The sequence below is a fragment of the Heterocephalus glaber genome, unplaced genomic scaffold (genome assembly GCF_053883595.1).
Source record: "Heterocephalus glaber isolate CG9 unplaced genomic scaffold, H.glaber_assembly_v1.0 deba00000943, whole genome shotgun sequence".
Lineage (NCBI taxonomy): Eukaryota > Metazoa > Chordata > Mammalia > Rodentia > Bathyergidae > Heterocephalus > Heterocephalus glaber.
Genome location: NW_028258175.1, coordinates 12576164 through 12598457, shown reverse-complemented (window position 1 = coordinate 12598457; position 22294 = coordinate 12576164). Strand labels below are relative to the sequence as shown.

The 22294-nt window shown below is 42.5% G+C and overlaps 2 protein-coding genes and 1 long non-coding RNA gene across 4 annotated transcripts; 1 reads left to right on the top strand and 2 right to left on the bottom strand.

Moving 5' to 3' along the window:
* Positions 1–245: 245 nt before the first annotated feature.
* Positions 246–5052, bottom strand: Rps15a (ribosomal protein S15a). 2 transcript variants are annotated; one of them, XM_004855795.3, is made up of 5 exons: positions 4953–5046; positions 3685–3822; positions 3057–3136; positions 1206–1291; positions 246–375 (listed from the first exon to the last, which is right to left on the bottom strand). In XM_004855795.3, exons 2-5 carry the CDS (start codon positions 3815–3817, stop codon positions 282–284), a joined length of 393 nt encoding a protein of 130 aa, XP_004855852.1. In that variant the 5' UTR covers positions 3818–3822; positions 4953–5046; the 3' UTR covers positions 246–281. The 2 variants fall into 2 exon arrangements, with proteins under 2 accessions (XP_004855852.1, XP_021092884.1); XM_021237225.2 differs by lacking the exon at positions 1206–1291 and having other exon boundaries at positions 4953–5052.
* Positions 5041–10647, top strand: LOC147828675 (uncharacterized). Its single transcript, XR_015450495.1, has 2 exons — positions 5041–5182; positions 5677–10647. It is a non-coding gene; the product is annotated as an uncharacterized LOC147828675 (long non-coding RNA).
* Positions 9887–20317, bottom strand: Arl6ip1 (ARL6 interacting reticulophagy regulator 1). Its single transcript, XM_004855796.4, has 6 exons — positions 20060–20317; positions 17528–17661; positions 16998–17117; positions 14581–14698; positions 13567–13651; positions 9887–11564 (listed from the first exon to the last, which is right to left on the bottom strand). The coding sequence occupies exons 1-6, from the start codon at positions 20093–20095 to the stop codon at positions 11446–11448; spliced, it is 612 nt and encodes a 203-aa protein (XP_004855853.1). The 5' UTR covers positions 20096–20317; the 3' UTR covers positions 9887–11445.
* Between the last annotated feature and the right edge of the window lie 1977 nt (positions 20318–22294).

The window sequence follows — 22294 nt, the reverse complement described above, 5'->3', positions numbered from 1 at the left end:
GCTGCCAAGCTACACAGCAAAGGACTAGCCTTCCGGAATGTAACTAGGACTCCAGAACAGGAACCCAAAGCCAGGCACAACCGCCCAGGGCCAGACAACATTGTCTTCTGCCACACCTCAACAAGGGTGACGGACTTGTTCACAGCAGAGCAATAGCATTCACCATCGAACACAACAGCTGTACTTGGCCAGACGCTCCTCCTACACTGCTATCAAGGCTCAAACGATCAAGTGGAAGCACCAGAGTCCATTGAGGCATTTTATTTGTATGGATTACATCCCTAGAAAAAGAATCCCAGGATTTTCCCTCCTGTGTGTTTTCGTCTTGCTTCTTCGTGATCCATGATGCCAGCTGAGGTTGTCAATACAATGAAACTATGGAGTAGAAAAAAAACATGCTGGTGAGTTTCACAGTTCAACATAAGTTGCCTTCTGCTTTAGGAAAAAACTACCCTCACTATGGTTAACTATGCCTTCCTATGAGGGACACGGGCAATGGCGCTGCCCTATCCAAGCTGGCAATCACCTGGGTTGGCTGTGTAGACACAGCTTTTCAAACCAAAAGACCCAGTTCCAAAGCCCCCAGCCACACATATTCACACAGCCCCGACCTCTGCTGACTCTGAGATCCCGAATATTATGCTTAACTGAAGACAAAGGCGGGGAAGGCCTTTCGCTTCAAAGTGGGCAAACAACAATGTGAACACAAGAGGGACTTTCAATCAAGTTTCCCCAAAGCCTGCAGCTCAGAAGTGATTTGGGCCACACCAAGCACACACTTGCACTACCTGCAGTGATCAGATACGAAAGCAGACACAACTCTGCCAACCCCAGTCAAAACTCTCACATGTCTCTCAGACCTGAAGACGCAGGAAATGTGGCAAACACTTGAGCTAATTTTTAAGTCAACCTGGTTGAGACCAGACGACCGCTTTGAAAAAAAAAAAAATACAGTGGTACCTCTGTTCACGAACATAATTTGTTTTATGATTAAAGGGAAGATGGCGAGTTTGTCACCCAATGCAGAGTTTGTGAACAGAGGCAGAACTGTTGAACTTTTGTGTGAGAACAGTTGTTTGCACACAAGAGTGTTCATGAACTGAGGTGCCACTGTAATAACAGGAAAATGAAACCTCACCGAGGTTAAAACTCACCACCAGCAATTCTTAGCAGTAATATTTTTTAATTGAGGAAAGCCAACTCACCCAAACTGACGGGACGGAAGCAGATTATTCTGCCACTTTTCCAGGTCTTTCAGTTGCACATCAAACCTGGGACTGATCACTCCACACTTTAAAAAAACAAAAAATTTACAATTTCACTTATCAGTTAACAGAAAAACTAAGCAACACAAGACAGCATTCGTAACTATTGACCAGTCAGGCCAACCACCCATAACCTATTCTGCATACCATCTAATAAAAATACAACTATGTCTGTCAACAAGAAAATGTAAAGCCATGAAAAAGTGAAAGAAGAGGTGTCACGGCAAATATACGGCAGTACTAGAGATCACTACCCTAGCTGGAGAGCTGGGCGTCCAGGGCCAATGACCAGACAAAGGAGCTGGGACCAAGCCAAGCAAGACAACAGCCAAACTTTCAACCCCCACCAAAGCGAGTGCTCCAAGAGCACCACTTCCGTCACTCAGTTACACAGAAATACTAAAGCAATGAATGTTCCAACGTCCACCAATATCAGACCAACTTGTAGATGTGCTCTGCTTAGCACTGGCACACATAAAAATGGGGCTGGAGGTGTAATATAGCTCAGTGTGATAGCCCGAGACTCGATCCTGGGGGAGGGAGGTGCGCCTCACTGCCCCTTAGCCTGTTTGGGTGTTCTCTTTTTATTTGTGTTATTGGGGATTATTACTAAATTCAAGAGTGTCCCACCCCGAGTTACAGCCCCAGTCCTGCAACCCTCCTGCCTCAGCCTCCCAGAATGTTGGATTACAGGCATGCACCACCATGCCTGGCTCCAGGGCAATCTTAGTGTGATCAAGGAGTTTAATAAATCTGTAACACCATCTGCCCTCTGACCTCAGTTACCACATTCCCAAAATAAGGGCAGGCCCATCTCTTACTTAAAGGAGACAGGTATTTATTCTCTTATAAAAGGGAGAAGCTGAGAGAAATTTAAAATAACCTTACTACCCACCCACTGCCACTAAACATGACTTTAGGGAACTCATTTTCTGGTCTGTCTTCACCCTATCCGTGGACTAGATCTCAAGGTCAAAAATTTTTAATAGTAAACACCTCAAAAACATATTTGGGCTGGGATGGCGGCACATGCCTGTGAACCTAGCACTTGGGAGGCATAGGCAGAGGGATCACCCAGGTTTGAGGTCAGCCTGAACTTCATAGCCACTGTCTCAACAACCCCGCAAAATGCACCAACAAAATACCATGCTTGATGTTCTGTTTCTTTGTCTCATTTTGAATAGAACATTAAGTGAACACAGTATTTTAATTCTGCCAGTAGTTTTATCTAGAGGCCCACTGCGATTTTTGTAGTCAGTGAAATTTTTGTCCAGAAGAAAAGCAGGGCTGCACTTTCTAACAGATTGAGTTGGTGTGCTATACTGCGTTCAAAGGCCCTGGGAGGACACACAAGTAATCCAGGAACCTCTCCAAGAGACTTTGTTACCAAACTGAAAGGCAGTCTAAGACCTCAAAAGCACAAGAAGCCATAACACTGGCACTTAACCCCATTACCAACATCAAAAACACATCACCAGTACAGAGAGAATAAGTTATTGAGTAGCTTAGTAGCCTTGAACCACCCAAGCTCAAGGCATTGAAGTAGACAGTGTGAGATCTTAGATTCAAATACTTAAGTATCTATCACCAGTGTTCGTTTCCCTACCCCCACCTCCCTTTCAGAGAGCACCTACTCCAAATTGACAAAAATCCAGAATCAACAACCCTGGTGAATAAATGAAGTGAAATCTGGAATAAAACAAGCAGTGTTCCACTACGAACTACTTACAAAGACAACTATAATGTTAAGAGAATTAAGACTCTCAAACACATAAAACCACCAAACCTTACCTTGTTTAACCTGCCTGTGAGGTTCACAACAATTTTTCCAGCCCTGTGATCATCAATGATTTCAAATTCGCCAATGTAACCTACAAAACAGAACTATGTCAAATTAAAGACATACACTGGAGACCTGAACCACTATGCTCTCTAGTATTCCTGCTCTTGCCTACTAGACTTTTCTCCCTCACATCATCTCCAGCAGTTTGATGCTTGCTCTGTATCACAACTAATTTTCACAACCCTGTATTATATAAAATTTTGGGACCACCTAAAATGATCCACTCCCTAATTCTGAACGGCTTCTTCCCCCCTTACCTCGTCATCACTTCCAACCCCAAAAGGCTAGTGTGTGTCAAAGACAGATCAATAAGAGATCTTGAGTAGCCCTGGAGCCCTGCCTTGCTATGACTTGTCATTTGGCAACCAGAGACAAGCTGCTTTTTTCAACAACCCTATTCTATTTAGCGGTCATCAGCCGTTTCACCAGAACAAATTAAGCCCTCCTCCACAGACCTGCAACTCAACAGCACTACTTCCCAGGTACGACTGACACTTTGCTCCTCCAATTAGTTTCTATAAAATTGATTACTTAAAAAGTCTGGCACCGAGGCATAAAACACAGCAACACACTTACCATGCTTCATCATCACAGTTAGAAACCGGACGATGACTTTGGAGCACGGCCTAATAAGGACCTGGCGTTTGCCTCTCTTTTCGGCATTGTTGATACTCTTGAGAGCATCAGCCAGGACGTTCATGCGCACCATTATGGCTGTTCAGGGAAGACAAAACAGGTTTTACTGACATCATCAACTGTAGTGAATAGCCAATCATTCCTACGATTCCTAACGTATCCCTTCCCTTCTATTCCCGCCTTAATGAGGTTTTCTGAACAAGTATTGCCAGCGCACAAGAAATTCTTGATTACTATTTACTATGGTTGTAGAAAACAATCGAGAATGTCAAGACACTAAACTCATTCATCGTGTGCTGATCTTGCAGCACACGAGTGGCTGTAGTTAAGAGAGGCAAAATCCTTTAGACATTAAGAAACCTCAAAACTGGCAGCTACCCAAATGAAAATACCAGCTATAACCAGTTACTGAGAACTGAACTTGAGAATCACCAGCAACGTTTCCCCGGTTTAAAGTCAGTAACATCCACATTCTTCTAATTTTCAAGACAATTCACTTTCAACCTTGTTCTATATCCTAAAGATGCCATTTTACTTTTACCTAACAACTAAAACGTCCCTCTCCGCGCCACCCTGCTGGATTCTTCCAAGGGTCATGAACTGCAAGATAGCACTAAGTTTTAAAAGCTCCTAAAAACCAAGGCCAAAACCATGTTAGAAGCGCCAGGAAGAGCCAACCTACTTCTTTAATATCAACAGAACACCTGAGGGGAAACCAGAAAACCCAGAAGAGCTAGGTGAGTTCCCAGGAAACCGCCAACCCAGGTAGGGTGAGATTTTTCCGGGCTGGGTGGCCTCAGACTCCCAAACTCCTAGCGCGACCGCAGCAACAAGAAGGCAGCTTGCACGACTCATCCCAGCCACCGTCCCAAATGAGGACAGAATCAAAACGCTACCTCAGCCGCCAAAGGGAGGTCCAGGCAGCACGGACCGAGGCGGGGTTGCTGGTGCTGCAGCCTCTGCGGGCTGTCGGAAGCACTAGCTCCCACCAGCGCTGCGGCCTGCATCCCTGAGCCGAGCTCCTCGGGTAGAGCGTGGGGCGCCTGGACATCGTTCTCCTTTGAGCCTGCCCAGGTCCCCGCAAAGCCAGGATCCTCGGCACAGGAGGTTCCCCGCATTCTCGCAGGGACCCGAAATCTAGCCTCAGACTGTGGGATGGCGCTGATAGCCGACGGATGAACTTGGAGCCCTCTGAAAGAGTTACTCACCGGCACGGAAAGATGGCGGAAAGAGGACGGGAGGAGCCAGCGCACGGGGTTATGGGAAACAGGCGAGTTATCGCGAGATTTTCAAAGTAATTTAAAAAACACCACACACACACACACCGAAAGTGACTGGCTAGTGGAAGTACGCGACGTAGGGGCGGAGCCTTCTCAGGGATTGGTGGTTGAGAGCCGAAGGACTCAACCTCCCGAGATAAATCCTAGAGGGGATACAGGTAAGGTATTAAAGTTTCGACTACTTTTTGGCACTTAGTACGTAAAAATACAAAATCGACAGTAAGGTCTTAAATATTTGCAAATTATTACTGCAATAACTCACTTATTCACCATTTAGAATGAATTTTGATACTTGCGTATTTATAGTGTTTCTGGAAGGACCCGCAATAGTCTGTCTATGCCTCTGGGAGGCGTTTAGAACTGGGATGGAAACTTCCCTTTTATTTTTATTTTCAGTACCCAGTAGTGGGGATTGAGCCTAGGGAGCGCTGAGTTGAACTGCATCCCTAGCTCTTTTTATTATTTTATTTTGAGACATAATATCCCAGGCTGGGCTCCAGCTTGCGAGCCTTTAGAGACTTGTCTCAGCCTCTGGAGTAGCTGGGACAGAGATTTTTGGTGTTTCTGGGGTGTACATAAAGAGTACGCCAAAAAAAAAAAAAATGTATATACACTTATGGAAAAGAAAAATAGTATGATGATTTTTCAACAGATGGTGTTACCCTCGTATGGGGGACCCTAGAAGATGTCATATATCGCAGAAAACTCACCACACTGCTGGCCCTTAAAGAAGAAACCGATAATGCATGTGCAGCAATCTCAATGGCAGTTAGCCATAGTAATAAATGTCTGGGACCCAATAGCCACACGTTGAGCACCTCTTGTAGAGGCCGTAGGTAACTTGTGTAATCTCATGATGTTTCAATACATTTAGTATTAAAATATTTATAAAGGTTTTTCTTTTCCTGAAGTGTGTATACATTTTTTGGTGGACTCTGTTATTTTCCAAAGTGCTTAAAAATGTTTTTAAATTGGTAATACCTCTTTAAATCTCTGTAATTCTTGTAAGTGTTGATTGAGGATCCAGATGGTTTTTTCCCAGTTCCATGACGCACCTTTGGGAAGAAAACCACAAACGTTGCAAAATAAACAGAGGAGGGCCAGGGATTTAGCTCAGTGGCACTGCACCTGCCTCAAAAGCATAAGATCCTGAGTTCAATCCCTGGCACAAAAAATAAATAAAAATAAAAAATAAACAGATGAGATTCTGAGCCTGTGGCTTTTGTCTACTTTTGTTCCCATGTTCAAGAACTAATGTAGATTAGTCATTTATCATCTCTGAACTTTACCCGGGTGTAGACTGGGGGTACTAATCCTTGCCCTCTTGCCACAGTCAGATGTGGTCATAGTGGCAAAGGGCTTGCACAAGGTTTGGTGCATACATAGTAGATGGGCACCTTTTTTTTTTGGCCAGGAGAAAGGTATAGAGTTGTGGGTACAGCCTGGGGCCCAGGATCTGATCTAAGAGGCAGTGAATTTTGCCTCTGCCCTCTGTGGAACTGAGTGACCTGCAGAGTCAAATTACCTCATCTCTGAAATATTTGCAACAGCCTCCTTACCACACTGTTTCCACCCTCCACCTCCACTTCACCCTACTTTTGTCTTTTCCCTCAAAGCAACCAGTAGGACCTTTGTAAAACTGAAGTCAGATGATGCACACTCCGAGGGCTTCCCCAGTAAAATCCAGCTTTCTTAGGAAAGCTGATGTGCACACCTCCCTCCTTGCACAAGCACATCAGGCCTCATCCTCACCAATCTACCCTGGCTTGCTATCTTGAGTGAATTTTTTCATGTTTGGTGTGTGTGTGTGTTTCTGGACCTCCAGCATGTTAGACAAGTAAAGTGCCCTACCATTGAGCTAAATCCTCAGCCCTCTTTTTGAGACAGTTTTACTAAATTTCCCAGGGTGCCCTAGAATTTGTGATCCTCCTGCCTCAGCTTCCCACGTAACTGGGATTACAGATGTGTGCCATCACGTCTGGCTTCCCCTGGCTTGCTTTCCTTTACACTCCAAGCATGCTCCACCTCAGCCTTTGCGTTTCCCTCTCACTTTTCCCTCTCACTTGAGCACCTCTCCCCCACTTCGCCAGGAGGCTAGCTCCCTGGCTCACCTCAACAGGGCATTCAGCCACACCCACCACACATACACCTCCCTCCTGTTACCCCAGCCCTGCTCCATTGCACTGAATTAACAGAAGTCTAACTATTGTGTCTCCTAGCCCTGGATCATTTAGTTCCAAGAAGGCAGGGACTTAGTCGATTTTGTTTTATCACTGTACTCATGTTATCTGGCACATAGTAAGCCCTCAACACATATTTGATAAATGAGTGGACAAATCAGTTTCCCCATCTGTTAAATGGGGACGATACCACCACCCCCTAGAAGTTGCTGTGAGGGGGATAAACGGGAAGATCCATGCAGGAGATTAACACAAACCCTGGCAGAGACTGCTCATGTAATACACTATCTCAGCCCATCACATCGATCCCCACCACTTCCCAAGTCCCAGTCTTACCTTCACAGAAACAGAGCTTCCAGTCTGTACATCTCAGGAATATAGCATGCACTGGTCACTATGTACACTACAGAAGGACCACCGGGTTTTATTTTTTTTTTTTTTTTTGAGACAGTCTCGCTATGTAGCTCACTCTGGCCTTGAACTCATAATGCAGCCCAGGCTGGGCTCGAACTCCTAGCAATCCTGCCTTGGCCTCCCAAGTGCTAGGATTACAGACATCCGCTACCACACCTGGCCAACCATTGGCTTTTTAAATGAAAATTTTCTTGACATACTGGCTCCCTGTACAGCTACAACCCATTCTGTTACTAGAAACATGCAGATCATTTAACTGGGGGCCTTAGCAAGAAGTAGGGAGTTGGGCCGGGGATTTAGCTCAGTGGTTTCGCCGCCTGCTGCACAAGCACAAGAACCTGAGTTCGATCCCCGGTACCAAAAAGAAAAAAAAAAAAAAAGAAGTAGGGAGTTGACAGAAAAAAGCACTTACCTTAAAGAGCCTTACAGTAAATAGAAAAATAATCCATTCACTGTCTATACTCTGAATTCATCTAATAAATATCACATGTCTGCCATGTGCCGGGTATTGTACCAGATGCTAAGCAGACAGAACTGTCCATTCCTGTCCTAAAGAGGTTCAGACTGCAGTACTGGAGACAAACTAGTGACAACAGCGTGCCACGTAGGGAGGCAGTGTGAAGTGCTGTAAGGATGCAGAGGTAACCTGGGAAGCTGCTAAAGCTTTACCAAAGCAAGGGCTACTTGATCTGTCACACAGATACTACCTACCAACGCTGCCACCAAGTGCTTCCTGTCACTCAGCAGCCCCTCACAAGTGCAGGCTGAGATCTCTGCTGTGGTCCCCGTGTCACAAATAAGAAAACTAAGTTCTATCTTAAATTGACCAAACTTCAAAATTTTGTTTAAAAAATCAAAGCAAAAAAAAAAAAATGTTACTTAAGATACTAAATTACTTGGTAGGGATTTGGACCTAAATCTTTCAATCCCCAAGTGGGTGCATGGGACAGTAGATAGTCTAGGCTTGTGGCAGCCCCGCTCTTAATATCAGTCAGGAGCTAGGATGGCATGGAATCACACAGAAATGGATAGAAAACTCAGGATGGCTGGGTTGGAATAGGATAATTGGGTGGAGAAATGGAGCAGAGAGCTCTGTATAAAGTACCCCACAAATTGAGTTTTTGGTGTAGCCAAACCAGAACCAGCTGTCTTCAAACAGGACTGATCATGAATTGAATGAAAATAAAATGCTAACATATGAACTGCTAGCACTGAGTTACCTCTTAAAAACTCCCACATCCTGTAGGGTTGAGGGAAACTCATCAGTTAGGCCATGAGCTGAGAATAAAATACCCTCCCCATCTGATTTCCCTTGGCACAACTCATTCCAAAAGGTTTCCTCCTGGGCAGGGATTTAGCTCAGTGGTTTCGCCACCTGCTGCGCAAGTGCAAGGACCCAAGTTCAATCCCCAGTACCAAAAAAAAAAAAAAACAAAAGGTTTCCTCCTATGTGAACTATGGGATGACAGGACCTCTGCTGTGCTGGAGGTAGTCAGGGCTTACCTTGAAAGGGACTTGCTGCAGCCAGAGCTGGCATCCAGGCAGCCCCTCCAGGAGTCTGGCTTTGAAGGAGCCAAGCTGGCCTGGGAAGGGAGCCAGCCAGGTGAGGTTGATGTAAGCAATAATCGCAGCTGCACAGTTGAAGACCAGCATTTTAGAAACATCAGGCAAGGTCCTGAGTTCGATCCCCAGTACCAAAAAACAAATAAACACGTATTGCTAAGAAACGTCAGACAATCATGCAGACTGCTGGTAACCTTAAGACTTTATTGGTGGACATCACCCAAACCCCAGGAGGCTCCAAAGAAGGATCCATACTTTTTGGGGTGGAGGAACTCAGATTATGGTAATTTACTACCAAATCTATTCCCAGGACCCACCAAAAAGTATAGCCAGGGACATAAAGCAGTTGGAGCTCTTGAAGTGTTTCAAATGCAGACAGGTTATTCCGCCATTATTTCCTGAGCAGCTCTCCAGGACGAACCCCCAGAGCTCTCCCCAGGGGACAGAAGCACCCAGGTGGACACCTGTGGAGCCCTCTTCCAGCTGCCCACCCACATCATCTGTGCCCCTTACTGTATTTCTTTCATCCAGCACCGAGCCTCCGTCTTTGCTGAATGAATACATTTAAACTTTGGATTTCATTTTGCTCTTAAAGAGTACTGAGAGATCTGTAATGCTCACACAGGGAACTTCACTAATTGGCTTCATAAATTCAATCATGAAAACATTAGATTGGCTAAGTTAGAAAGAAAGTGAGACACCAAAGAGATTCCAGCTTTTATTTTTCCCTTTCACACAAAACAAAGGAGAAATAATACAGGATTAAAACTGCCAGGGTAGTTAACTGGTAGAACACACATTCACAAAAAAAAAATCCAGATAAGACAGGCTTATTTACACTGAGGAAACACATGTAAAATTAAGGTAGCCGTATGAAAATTTTTTTTAAAAAATTAAACATACAATGCATCCCACTGTTTACAGCAATATCAAAGGGAAGAAAACAATACTTATTTGGGGACAGATATACCACAAGGTTTTACAGCATCAGCGCAATGAATTCACAGAACTATATTACAGCTAGTTAAGGAGTTTAAGAATTGTTCCCAAATATGTCACATTTTTGGCCCTCAAAGGTTCATTCTTACAGATGCCAGCTATTCTAAGTTTCCAGCTACTAAGAGGGAAAGAATGACTATAAGGAGTTTTCCAAGGACTTATAAAATCTATGTGGGCCAGAGGCCTATCTGTCATCACAACCCTGCTCTCACCAACAGCCCTTGAGAAATACTGAGGAAAAAAGTCAAATGCCAGTGTAGTCACTATGTCCAATGCAAAACCTATGGCAATCAAAATATAGCCAGTATTACTGTAAAATGAGAAAGAATTGTAGGGCCTACCTTTGAAGGCTTTTTCTGATCTTAGAAATTAGTTATTTTATTTTCTACTGCAATGAATCTTGACTAACCATAGGAAGACTTTTGTCCTTTACTGGCTGTTATTGGAATAAAGGTCACAGACTTGCATCTTAACCTACTGTGTATGCTGTAAAAACCCAAAATGAAAAGTATGCTAAATATCCTAAAATACAGTCTTTTGGAAATGTGCTATTAAAAAGCCTTTAAGGATTCACTGATGAAGTAGGGCAGGGGAACAAGAGCTCTACACCTGTCTGATTCCCCATGTAAGACAAAGGATCGATACTTCCTAGAGATTACTGTTTTGCAAAAAGGAGAAACCTATACGTACTAGGGCATGGAATCAATTTCACTTTATTCCATAGATTCTTCTCCAGTGGTAAAGAAACAGTCTGAGGAATGACTTCTAACTGGTCTCTTCATCAGGTGTGGTAAACTTGGTCTTTATATTCATGAAGTCTGTTTTTTAAGCAGACTGTGGAAGCAGACAGTAGAACCAGCTTCCTAGAGCCACAGACTGCTACCTTCTATCTAGCTAAAGCAAACATCAACCCAAACAACTGTCCAAAGTCACTGTTAACTGTACTAAAGAGTAAAGTTCACCACTGTATTATTTTAAAAGAAGTTGTCAAAAGTAAGAATTTAGTTAACCCTGGGTGAGAAAAATCAAAACAAGCCTTACTTCCTAGTGAGTTGTCCAATTAAGGCCAACTGATGAGAATGCACCCAGCTACAATTAACAAAGACACTGCACAAAGCATTACTGGCAAGTGTGAATTTCTACTAAGGGAAGAGTGCGGGAAAGCAAAGAGCTACTTCTGTAGCATTTCAGTATCCACACAGCACAGTAGAAACTATTCCCAGGGCAATGCATACTCATTAACCACACTGAATAAAACAGATGTATTATTCATTTTTCTTTTCTTTTTGTTTCAGAAGCTTGTTTATCTCCCTTTTGGCCATTCCAATATACTTCGAAATGATTCCATGTTGGTTCAGTCCAGGAAGCAACAGTAAGAAAGTCACTTAAAATAAACAAACAAACAAAATTAAGGAGATAGCAATTATTTTTTCTTTAGTACCAGGGATTGAACCCAGTACTTTGCATGAGCTACATCCAAGCCCTTTTTTTTTTTTTTTTTTGTAGTACCAGGGATCTAACTCAGGACCTTGTGCTTGGCAGGCAGGTGCAGTGCCACTGAGCTAAATCCCTGGCCCCTACTAGCCTTTTTTGAGACAGGTTTTTGCTAAATTGCTAAGATGCCCAAGCAGGACTCAAATTTATAATCCTTCTGCTTCAGTCTCTCAGGAGAAAGCAATTAACCTCCTATAAAGATTATCACATTTTATTTATTTATTTGGTACTGGGGATCGAACTCGGGTCCTGGCGCTTGCGCAGCAGGCAGCGAAACCACTGAGTTAAATCCCTGGCCCAAGATTATCACATTTTAAAGAAGGTAGATTTCCTAGACTATGAGAACTCTAATGGGAGGAAGTAATACAAATCTATTCCAGTGGACCCTTGAGTTATGACTGGCCTGACAGATGAACAACTTGAGTTATGAACAGAATTTGTTTTAACTTATGACCAAAGTCTTGAGTTACTTCCAGATGGTCTCCGATACAGTAACCCTTAAAGACTTCTGGGAGCACCGTTACAACATCCTTTCCTGGGTGGGGTTGAGAAATCCTGGGCCTGTGTCTCTCCAAGGACACTGAGATCTGCCTGTATATAGGAGAGAGACTTTGAAGGCTGTGCAGAGGAGCCTGAGCCTTCAGTTGACCAACTTGAGTTACAACCAGCCCTCAAGAATGAACTGAGTTCATAGGTCAAGAGTCCACTGTATTTAAGTTTATAATTATCCAGCCCATTTATTCTGGTTAGAACTTTTTTTTTTTTTTTTTTTTTTTGGTACCAGGGATCGAACTCGGGTCCTTCTGCTTGGCGCAGCAGGCGGCAAAACCACTGAGCTAAATCCCCGGCCCTCAGCCCATTTATTCTGTAAACATGCTTGTGATCCAAAGCACTTGTATTTCAAGCAAATTTCCCTATGAAAATAATGGAAACTCAGAGGATTTGTTCCACAACCCCAAAATAATCATATAAAAATGATGACAATACTGTTAATATAACACAAAATAATAAAGAAAAGATAAAGAAAAATAGACAAATTAACCTGCAGTTCCCTTTGAAAACCTCTGTGACTGGTGCGAGGGAGACAAGGCAGAGGAGGGCTACTGTGTAGGGCGACCTTCACTGTCACTCCACGAATCACTGCTTTTTGCTCAACGGAATCTTTTTTTTTTTGGTACTGGGGATCAAACTCGGGTCCTTGAGCTTGCAAGGCAGGCAGTGGAGCCACTGGGCTAAATCCCCAGCCCGGGAATCTTTTTCTTTTCCTGCAACTTTAACAAGGAACCCACCCAATGACACTTGCTTTTTTGCCTCCTTTTGAGGATTTCACAGAAACGTTACATTGCACTGTCACTGAACAGATTCACCACTTGCACTGCGACAGCCTTACCCGGGGGGTGCTCTCAAATGCTGCACTGTCTCCCACATTTTACACATCGCCCTGACTGCATCTGAAGTGAGGGATTCCTCTGCTTTTTTTTTCCCCTTCTCTTCCATAACCTCTTGCTGCCAGGATATGATCACCCACAATCTCGCAGGGAGTTGGGGGAACCATTTGCTCAGTTGTGATCATGTGATGTTCATTTATTTTTACTTCCTATTGTCTTTATTACTTGCTTGAAATACAAGTGCAAGCATGTTTTCAGAACAAATTATGCTCGCAAACTAAGGTTTCACTGTACTGTCTACTTTAGGGTTATTACAGGGTTTTGTGTTTACTTGCTGTAAGACCCTAAACTCCCTGAAAACAAAGACCTGAGTCTTAGTCACATTTCTATACTCCCAAAGTTCTTTGGTCAGTACCTGAAATGTGCTAAGTACTCACATATTTGCCTACGCTGTATTTAGATTTCACTGCCTAGGATGTGACTGTAGGACTTCCACAGACTTACCTATCAGACAGGTGAGAAGCAGATTATGGACTTGCTGTCCCACCCAAGCAACCGCGGCAAGAGAAATGATCATGGTCACGAAGTACTAACAAGGAAAACAACAAGAAGTTTATTAACTCGCAGAAAAAGGCTGAGAAGTGTGACTGTAGGAGTTTGTTTCACCATTCCACAATTAGTATGTCTATCAAAACATCACATATACCATAAATACATATAACTTTGTCAGGTGAAAGTTTGTTTCAAAGAAAGGAAAAAGAAATTTAGCTTTTCTCACCACTTTTCCTTAAAAATACTTAATTTCAAAATCTGTATGTTCTAAAAACCTACAGAAAACTCCATTTGATCTACTTTATAGAATCTAAATACATTTCCTCCTAGAATTACTGAGTCTATAGAGTAAATGCTTTAAGACATAAATTATACTATTTTTCCAGTTAATAAGTTCATATAGTATTCTCATATGAAGCTGAGAGATAACAGATGTTTTCTGAGTGCATGTCTTTCAATTTTACTTTAGTAAGGAAAAAAACCTCTGTTCTACTAGAACAGAAAATTAAATGCAAGCTGGGGATTTAGCTCAGTGGCACTGTGCCTGCCTTGCAAGCACAAGGTTCTGAGTTCGATCCCTGGTACCAAAAAAACAAAAAAACAAAAAAAGAAATGCAAAATATGATTTTTCGTGTTCAATGATCCAGTCTAATTCAGATAAACATTTATGAATGTAGCTATGAGTCACACCTAAAGCAAATAATAAATATCAAACTATAAGTTTTTTGTTTATTTTCTCCTCATCTTGTTTGTTTTTTGAGACATGGTCTTGCTGTGTAGTTCAGGCTGGCTTCGAGCTCAGAGTCATCTGCCTGCCTCAGCCTCCTAAGTGCTGGAATTACAGGCATGCGCTACCATGCCTGGCAAAAACTATAATTATTAAAAGAAAAGTCTATCATTAGGTTACAAAAAGCTAAACTTAGGATTGTGCTTTACAGTTATGTAAGTCAAAGCAAAAAAAAGTACCATTTTAGGCTTTTCTTCCTTTAGTGTAAAGAGGCGTTTCCACCAGCCCACAGCTCTGCGTCTAGTCTTTACTACATTGCTGCAAATTTCATGGAATCTTTGCTGTTGTTCAGTGGTCCTAGAAAAAGAATTTTCCCTTTTGTTATAAGGAAATCTCCATAGTAAACAAATACATCATCCTCTTAAAGTTGTATGTATATATACATCCTTTGTTATTTAATAGAGTGTTAGTGCTAATCTGTAACTCCAGAGTCACATTTGGTTAATGATAGTAACAAAACACTTATAACTTCTATCGGCTATGTAGAAATCATTATAAATTTGATTTTCCTGGATTACTTTTCAGATCCTAATTCCTGCACTGTAGTCCATTAGTCTCACTGAACAGCTGTATCTGACCACTGCAATGTCAATGGCGCTCATATTCAAAGCTAACAACCCCAACTGGGCTTATACATCTGACACCACAGCAGCAATAAACAGCTCAAACTCAATTATTGATAAATTTAGTACCTCTGAGGGAAAATAGAAATGACGACAACAACAAAAATGCAGTAAATATTCAACAAAAAGAAAGCCCAATTGTTCTTGTTCCCAATTACCAAAAAAAAAAAAAATGAACCCTGTATTTATTATCTTTGCTGCACAGGAACAATGGCTACCAGAAACAGGACCTGTGCTAAAGAATGTGCTGCCTTCTCCCTTCCCATCTTCATTCTGGCAATCAAGTAGGATTTCTGCTGAGCCACAAAACTTCTTGTAAACAATTAGACCTTCTATGGTGACCATGGTCAAGGTTAGATTGTGGCTCTGCAACAGTGTTCTTTCTTTCCCACAAGATCATTCCCATAATATTAAAAAAAAAAAATTTTCTGCACTATCGATAGCAGTTACCATGAAAGCATGAGTGTTTATTTCTGAAAAGTTTCTTGTAGGAGTTATGAATTCCCAGATTAGAATGTTATCTGGCTACTAAAGTCAAGGTCAATGGTTGCTTCCCTTTGTTAAACTGGCTCCACTGCATGGTCACAAACTTGTTGCCCCAAACAACAGTATTATTAATTCATTACTGCAAGTGAAAACGATTCAGAAGAGAGTTCCTAATACTAATCCATTCTGGGAGGAAAACATGTTTCTAGAAACATGCTTACTTATCCCATAGTTTAAGCAAACTCTCCCAAAATATATGAATTTGCCTTAAAAAAGATTTATAAGCTACATATTTAAAATTTTCATTTTTACAGATCTTATTATTTGCTGTCATCTGGAAACAAAAGACTAATGTCACGGAGTTGGGGATGTGGCTCAGGGGTAGAGCACTTACCCAGCATGTGTGAGGCCCTCGGTTCAACCCCCAGTACTACTGAATATATAAGTAAGTAAATAAATAAATACTAAGACATAAGGAGAAAATTAACTTAAGGAGGAATAGCAGCTGGGAAGAAAAAAAAACTATTCAAACATCTGATTTAGCTCATTATTTGGATTAAAGGTGGGAAATTCAACATTCTAGAGGGAAGTTAAAAATAGTTTTAATATGATACTTTGTCATTTAACTATAACCTTTGGAATTCAGAAGCAACTGAATAATGATAAAAATGCAATCAACAATACACTTGTATATATAGCTTGAATCTATTCTGAGGTACTTGGCATGCAGTTGGCTAACTCCTACTCTCCTACTGCCTCAGTGTCCTAATGCCTCAGCCTTAAGCACAGACAATCTTAAAAGGCAAAATACTTCACAGCACCTAGAACAGTGCCTAACCTAGCAGACATTTAATAAAGATCTGCAAAGTGAATGTGGATAAAAATGTACCACTAGTGGTGTTTGTAATTAAAATAGTTTATAAAATTAATATTATGCAACTTTAAAGTAGCAGTGTAAAAATGTCAAAGCACAACTTTTTTGGAAAGCTTATTTTGAGCTCCTTTAAAAAATATTCACACCGGGGATTTAGCTCAGTGGTTCCATTGCCTGCCCTGCAAGTGCAAGGACCTGAGTTTGATCTCCGGTACCAAAAAATAAAATTAAATTAAATTAAAAATATTCACTTTGCCAGGGATGTAGCTCAGTGGCACCGCGCCTGCCTGGCAAGCGCAAGGTCCGAGTTCGATCCCTGGTACTAAGTAAATAAATAAATAAATAAAAATATTTTTTAAAAATTCAACAAAAACTCTAAAGAGAACACAAAAGGTAAATGGTTGACCATAAAACTACTACAGAGACATAAGTACTGGAACTTCATGACTCATATCTGAAATTAGCTAAGAAACTCTTTACATAAAAATCAATAAATCTTAACTCCTAGGTGTCTGCTAGGTAGAGAATTGTCGGCAAATACAGCATACTAATCACATCCACCAGCATCAGTAACTTCTCAGAAATTAGACTGCCAAATCATTATGCCACCTACCATTTATTGGAGCCAAAAATTCTAGGCGCTAGAATGGGAACAAGGTAATCAGCCAAGCACAAAAACATAACAAAACAGGAAACGCCGGACAGAACAGATGGATCTAGATAATAGATAATCCTGTTAAAAAAAAAAAATCACGGTTAGAAAAACAGGCATCACTGTTCTGAAGCTGAAGATGTTTATTCACCCAGTGTACAGGTTTTCCAACATGGTATTCAGTTTTCTATTTTCCCACAAGTGGTTTTCCAGTCCTCCGGACACGCTAACATCACACCTGCACTCATTAATGTAAATACCAACAGGCAAAAGCTCTTCGCGAGCCCTTCCACAGTAATTTAGGAGTGTAAAGGAAGGGTGGCGAGGACAAAACGTTTGAGTCACTGCACTAGGCGATCGGTTTACGTAAGTACTCAAATTCTGGAAAGTACGTGAACTGCTTGCAAAGAAAGGTATTCTTTACAGATTATGGACTACCTGATCCTTTCTTAATAATAAGCACAACCTTAGTAATGTAAAAGCACACTTACAGAAACACCAGAGAAACCACACCCACGATGGCAGGTGGAAACCAGGCTTTCTCCCATCTGAGGACTTTATCAGCCACCAGCATCACTTCTCCCCATCCTTGCAGCTGCTCTTCCAGACTCGCAGTCTCCACAGCCTATGCGTGATCAACATTTACAGTGATCATTTGACAAGTCTCAACACTTCTGTGGTTCAGAGAGAGTTAAATTCTTCAAAGGCACCAAATATAGAAAATGCCTCCATCAAATTGCCATCTTGCTGGGTGTGGTGGTGCACACCTGTAATCCCAACACTTGGGAGGCTCAGGCAGGAGGAGACCCAAAAGTTCAAGGCCAGCCTGAACTACATATCGAGACCCTGTCTCAAAAAAATAAAAAAACAACAAATTGCTATCTTAAACTGGCTAGTTTTTTGGGGTTTTTTTGGGTTTTTTGCGGGGGGGGGGGGTGTCTTGCAACCTTGGTACCAAAGACAAACCAACAGAGGTGAAAAAACTCATTCTTTGAAGTCACCTTTCCAGTCTAAGCCCTGGGCTACTCTTTACATCCATAATATGACATAATCTTTACAGAAATCCACAGCGTACGGATAAAAATCATTTTAAGCTCACTTTCTTTAATTTCAAATGAGTAAACTAATTTCCCCAAAGTCATGCAGGAGTCATGTGACAATGCCTAGAGTATTAATAAAATTCGATCCTTTAGGTTTGTTCATTTCAGGTGGTTTAAAATTGATCTGTTGCTTTTGTCATTTTATTGATTTAAACTCTTGTTTCTAAATCCATTAGGAAACCCTCTTCCTGAACAGCATTCAATCTCTAAAGTAGCTCTTTGTGTAACAGAACCACTTACATGTTAGCATTCATTGCATAGTAAGGAAAACTACTTTAGCTAAATTACATGTGGCATTGTAAGCTTAGTATATCTCAATACCATGTTTCTATCACTCATGAAGACCTTTTGGTTAGATATCAAATTTCTCTGTAAATATGACACTCAAAAGCCAACCTCTAGGATGACCTAATGTAGCAAAAGCCCTAAAGCTGATTTTGGGTAAAGGAAGATAAAAGTTAAACAAGAAATCTAAGTGTTAGGGCTGGGGATTTAGCTCAATGGTTCCGGTGCCTGCCTCACAAGCTCAAGGTCCTGAGTTCGATCCCTGGTACCAAAAACCAAAAAGAAATCTAAGTGTCACTGGAAATATACAAAGTTACGATAATGCAAATCAGTCTTAACAAAGATTGTACCTGTGCCACAATGATCACTAAGATGGCCCCAGTATTTCTGACTTTATATCCCATGCTTAATGCTAAGAAAATAAATAAGTTTAAAATAAAAAATACATATAATTTATTATATTATTCTTATAATTTAAATAAGAAAGTTAAATAAATTTCTCTGTGCTGGAAACCTTACGCATTTAACATACTTATATTAGTCCTCCCAAAAACGCTACAAAGATGTTGTCACTATTCCTTTATATACGCGAAGAAACTGAGACAAGGCCTTGATCTCCTTATAGTTCTCTGCTGCAAAGAGCAGTTGAGTGGGGAATGAGGAGCTGTGCGCCAGGACCTGTCATTTCAACAGAAGTTGGGCAACTTCTTGCTGCCTTAATCCTCTGAAAAGGTGCCATGCTGGTGGCTAACCCTAAAGGGATGGGTGTGTGTACGTGTGCGCGTGTGTATGTGTGCAAGGAGACAAGCCATGTACTTCTAAAAAGCAATGAAAGTGAAAATCATGCACAATCAAAACTGCTTCATTCGTCAGCATTTGGGCTCTTGCAAGTGCAAAAGCCAAAAATTAAAATTGTTTCTCTTTTCATTTCCGCTGTGTAGTCGGCCTTTTTCTGGAGAAGTGTGATGGTGAAAACACAAGGATATCTCTTGGTTTTGCCTGAATGGTGCAGTTAAAGTCGTGATGAATTAAATCTGTCTGCCCATGACACAAATTCACGCAGTTCCTTTGCATTCTTGCTTAGTATTCCAAAATCGTCTCCAGTCCTCGAGTGACCAGCTCCCTTCCAAATTCCAGCCGAAGCCCGGTCCTCCCATTTGTCTTTTCAGCTGAACCCCACTTCCAGTTCCCTGCAATGAGTTCGCAGCTTCCCTGCGTGGTAAGTTGTGCCAGCTCTAACTACTGCTCGGCAGCAGTCCTTTGACCCGAGAAAACAAAGACGGCACATCAAGCGAAAACCAAAGAAGGGGAACCTGGAACGGCTGGGGCCTGGGCCAGAAAACGCTGGTCCGCCCCTTCGCCGGCCTCTGCCCCAGCTGCACCCCAGGCTCTTTCTGCCACAGCCCCCTTCTCCCACCTCCTCCTCAATCCCTAGTTGAAGTGACGAGTCACGCGGATGTCAGAGGCCGACAGGCCTAGTGACCGACCCCCAAACCTCAGAAGACCCGGGGTCAGGCCTCATCGCCTGCACGGGAAACCGCGGGAGGAGTGCCGGGCCCAGTGCGGGACCCACCCTGCAGAGCCCACTGAAGCCCGGAGGCCCGCTCGGTTCCCTTAGGACAGGCCGCTGAGACTCACCAGCAGGTTGGTGCTACGATTATCGCCTTCCGCCATTGTCCCCGAGATGCAGGCTCAGCTAGGGCAGGCCGCCCTCCAAGCCCACCTCCTCCTACCGCCCGCACTGCTACCGAAACGCGGAGGAACGCCCCGTAAGCCGCTTATATAGGCAGCCGCCTTTCCCGACAGCTCTCGCGAAGCTCACCCCTCATTGGGCGAATTGAGCTCAAGCGTAAGGGAAGCCTGCCCAACCTCTGCCCAGCGCAGGGCTTGAAATCGAGGTCAAAGGAGAGAAGCCGAAGCGGCCCCTGGGGGGAGGGGCGGAGACACAGACCAACCAATCAGCGCGCAGGGGGCGTGCTTTGCCCTGAACTGAAGCAGTTTAGTTACCGGCTGGAGCTGGGGTCGCCGTAGCTCTCGGTCTCCGTCTGTATGGCCGGCGACGTAGCTTGCAGTCCTTCTTCCGGTGGTTCTAAGAAGCTAAGGAGCCTCTCTGGAAAACTGAGTAGTGGAAGAAATGTGCTAACGTGGCTGAGGAAGGCGGCTAGGATCCTCTTTCCCACCAGCCCGCCGCCCTCTAAGCAGTTTAACGCAGAATGTGATCCAGGGGCTCGTGCTCACCTCGTGAGGTTTTGAGGACAAGGGAAAGAGCTTTTGATGTGGATTTTGCTGCCTTGTTTTTCTGCTGCTCAGTAGGAATAAGGCCTTAACTTGAAAGGAAAAACAGTTTGAAGAGGGGAACAATGCACCTGACTTTGAAAGTGGCTTATGTATTAGGATATTTAGCTTCAGGGATTCGTTTTGACAGGAACTTAGATGAAAGGTCATGCTAAGGAAAGATATAACTCTTCTCATAAACAGTGAAATTTATAAGCAATTTTGGAACTAGATCAACTATGTCGAGGCATTTCTGTATCTTACCTAGCCAAGATTTCAAAATGCATTAACAACTTTTGAGTTTCATTATTCAATGCAAAAACATGCCAAACGTTGGCCTGATCAGCTGTTTGTCCAGATAATGTTTTTAACTGGCAATCTGTTATGTAACTCATAAGGCACCTATTGATCTTACATTTGTTTTGAAAGCATTATTTAATTCTTCATGAAATTCAGGTAAAAGTTCAAGGAAGGAAGTAATAAGGGAAAGTGAGAAAACACAGCTACAGATCAGACTGGCCCTAAGGAAGCCCTTGGCAGGAGCAAGAGCATTGAGAATTTCATGGACGTGTGCACAATTTGCTATTGATTTTGGGGAGGCTGTGATCAAACCCACGGCATTGACCATGCTAGGTAAGCCAAGCAGTCTGTCTCAGCTACACTCAGCCCTGCCATGGATCTTTAGCAAGTCCCTAGACCTGCAAGAAATATTTGAGTGAACAATAATGCCTTTGCAAGTGAAGGAGATTCCTCAATTAAGGGCCACTGTAGGCAATGTGGGAGAAAAGACTGATACAAATATGACGCCACTGGGGAGATTTTTAGGCTGTGGAATTTGAGGAATAAGCCCTCCACTTTTTTTTTTTTTTTTTTTGGTAGTACTGGGGATTGAACCCAAGGCCTTCGCACTGAACTATATCACCAGCCCTTCAAAAACTTTAAATTTTGAGACAGGGTTTAGTTAGGTTGGCCAAGTTAGAGCTAGGATTAAAGGTATGTGCCACCCCTTTACTCCCCATTTTCAAAATAAAGGACAAAAGGACCCAAGCAATCAGCTGCTACATCATGCAATGAGATGCCAATCTTACTGGGAACATGGTAACATCCAATTTCAAGAGGCCAGAGTTAGGAGGCTTTAAAAACTGATTTCTACTTTGGGAACTTGGCTTCTACTACAGAATGCTTTTGGTTTTTGAGTATCGTAGCACAACTTAAAAAGAAAGACTAATTTTAAACACTAGCTTGTGAAAGGTAGGTGAAAAAGCAAAGGTAACTCAGACAGCAGTTTCTCTGGAGTCTTTTACTCACTGATTTTGTTCCCAGACTCATTTCCAAATGTACAATTTAGAACTTCCACAGAGCCCACTAAACTGCCAAGTGGCCCGATTATTAAAAAGACTTCTCTTAATGGAGCTTTCATTTGAGCTTTATTTTTGTACCACAAAGACAGGATATGATCTCTTGAAATGTGCCAGATGATTAAGCAGTTAACATGCACCCTAACAGCCTAGCAGCAACAAATGGAATCTTTGATACTAAGGCCTGGACATTGTTTTTCCTTCAGAGCTTTCAAGCCCCTGGGAACGCATCTATCTATCA

What these genes read in the sequence shown, in the direction of transcription:
- Rps15a (XM_004855795.3), bottom strand. Translation starts at nt 3,817, where the DNA reads ATGGTGCGCATGAACGTCCTGGCTGATGCTCTCAAGAGTATCAACAAT. An exon ending in TCACAGGCAGGTTAAACAAG is followed by an intron (nt 1,292 to 3,056) that starts GTAAGGTTTGGT and finishes GTTTTTTTAAAG; the next exon opens with TGTGGAGTGATCAGTCCCAG. An exon ending in CTTCCGTCCCGTCAGTTTGG is followed by an intron (nt 376 to 1,205) that starts GTGAGTTGGCTT and finishes TCTACTCCATAG; the next exon opens with TTTCATTGTATTGACAACCT.
- Arl6ip1 (XM_004855796.4), bottom strand. Translation starts at nt 20,095, where the DNA reads ATGGCGGAAGGCGATAATCGTAGCACCAACCTGCTG. An exon ending in ATTTTTGGCTCCAATAAATG is followed by an intron (nt 14,699 to 16,997) that starts GTAGGTGGCATA and finishes TTCTTTTTCTAG; the next exon opens with GACCACTGAACAACAGCAAA. An exon ending in GCTTCTCACCTGTCTGATAG is followed by an intron (nt 11,565 to 13,566) that starts GTAAGTCTGTGG and finishes GTTTATTTTAAG; the next exon opens with TGACTTTCTTACTGTTGCTT.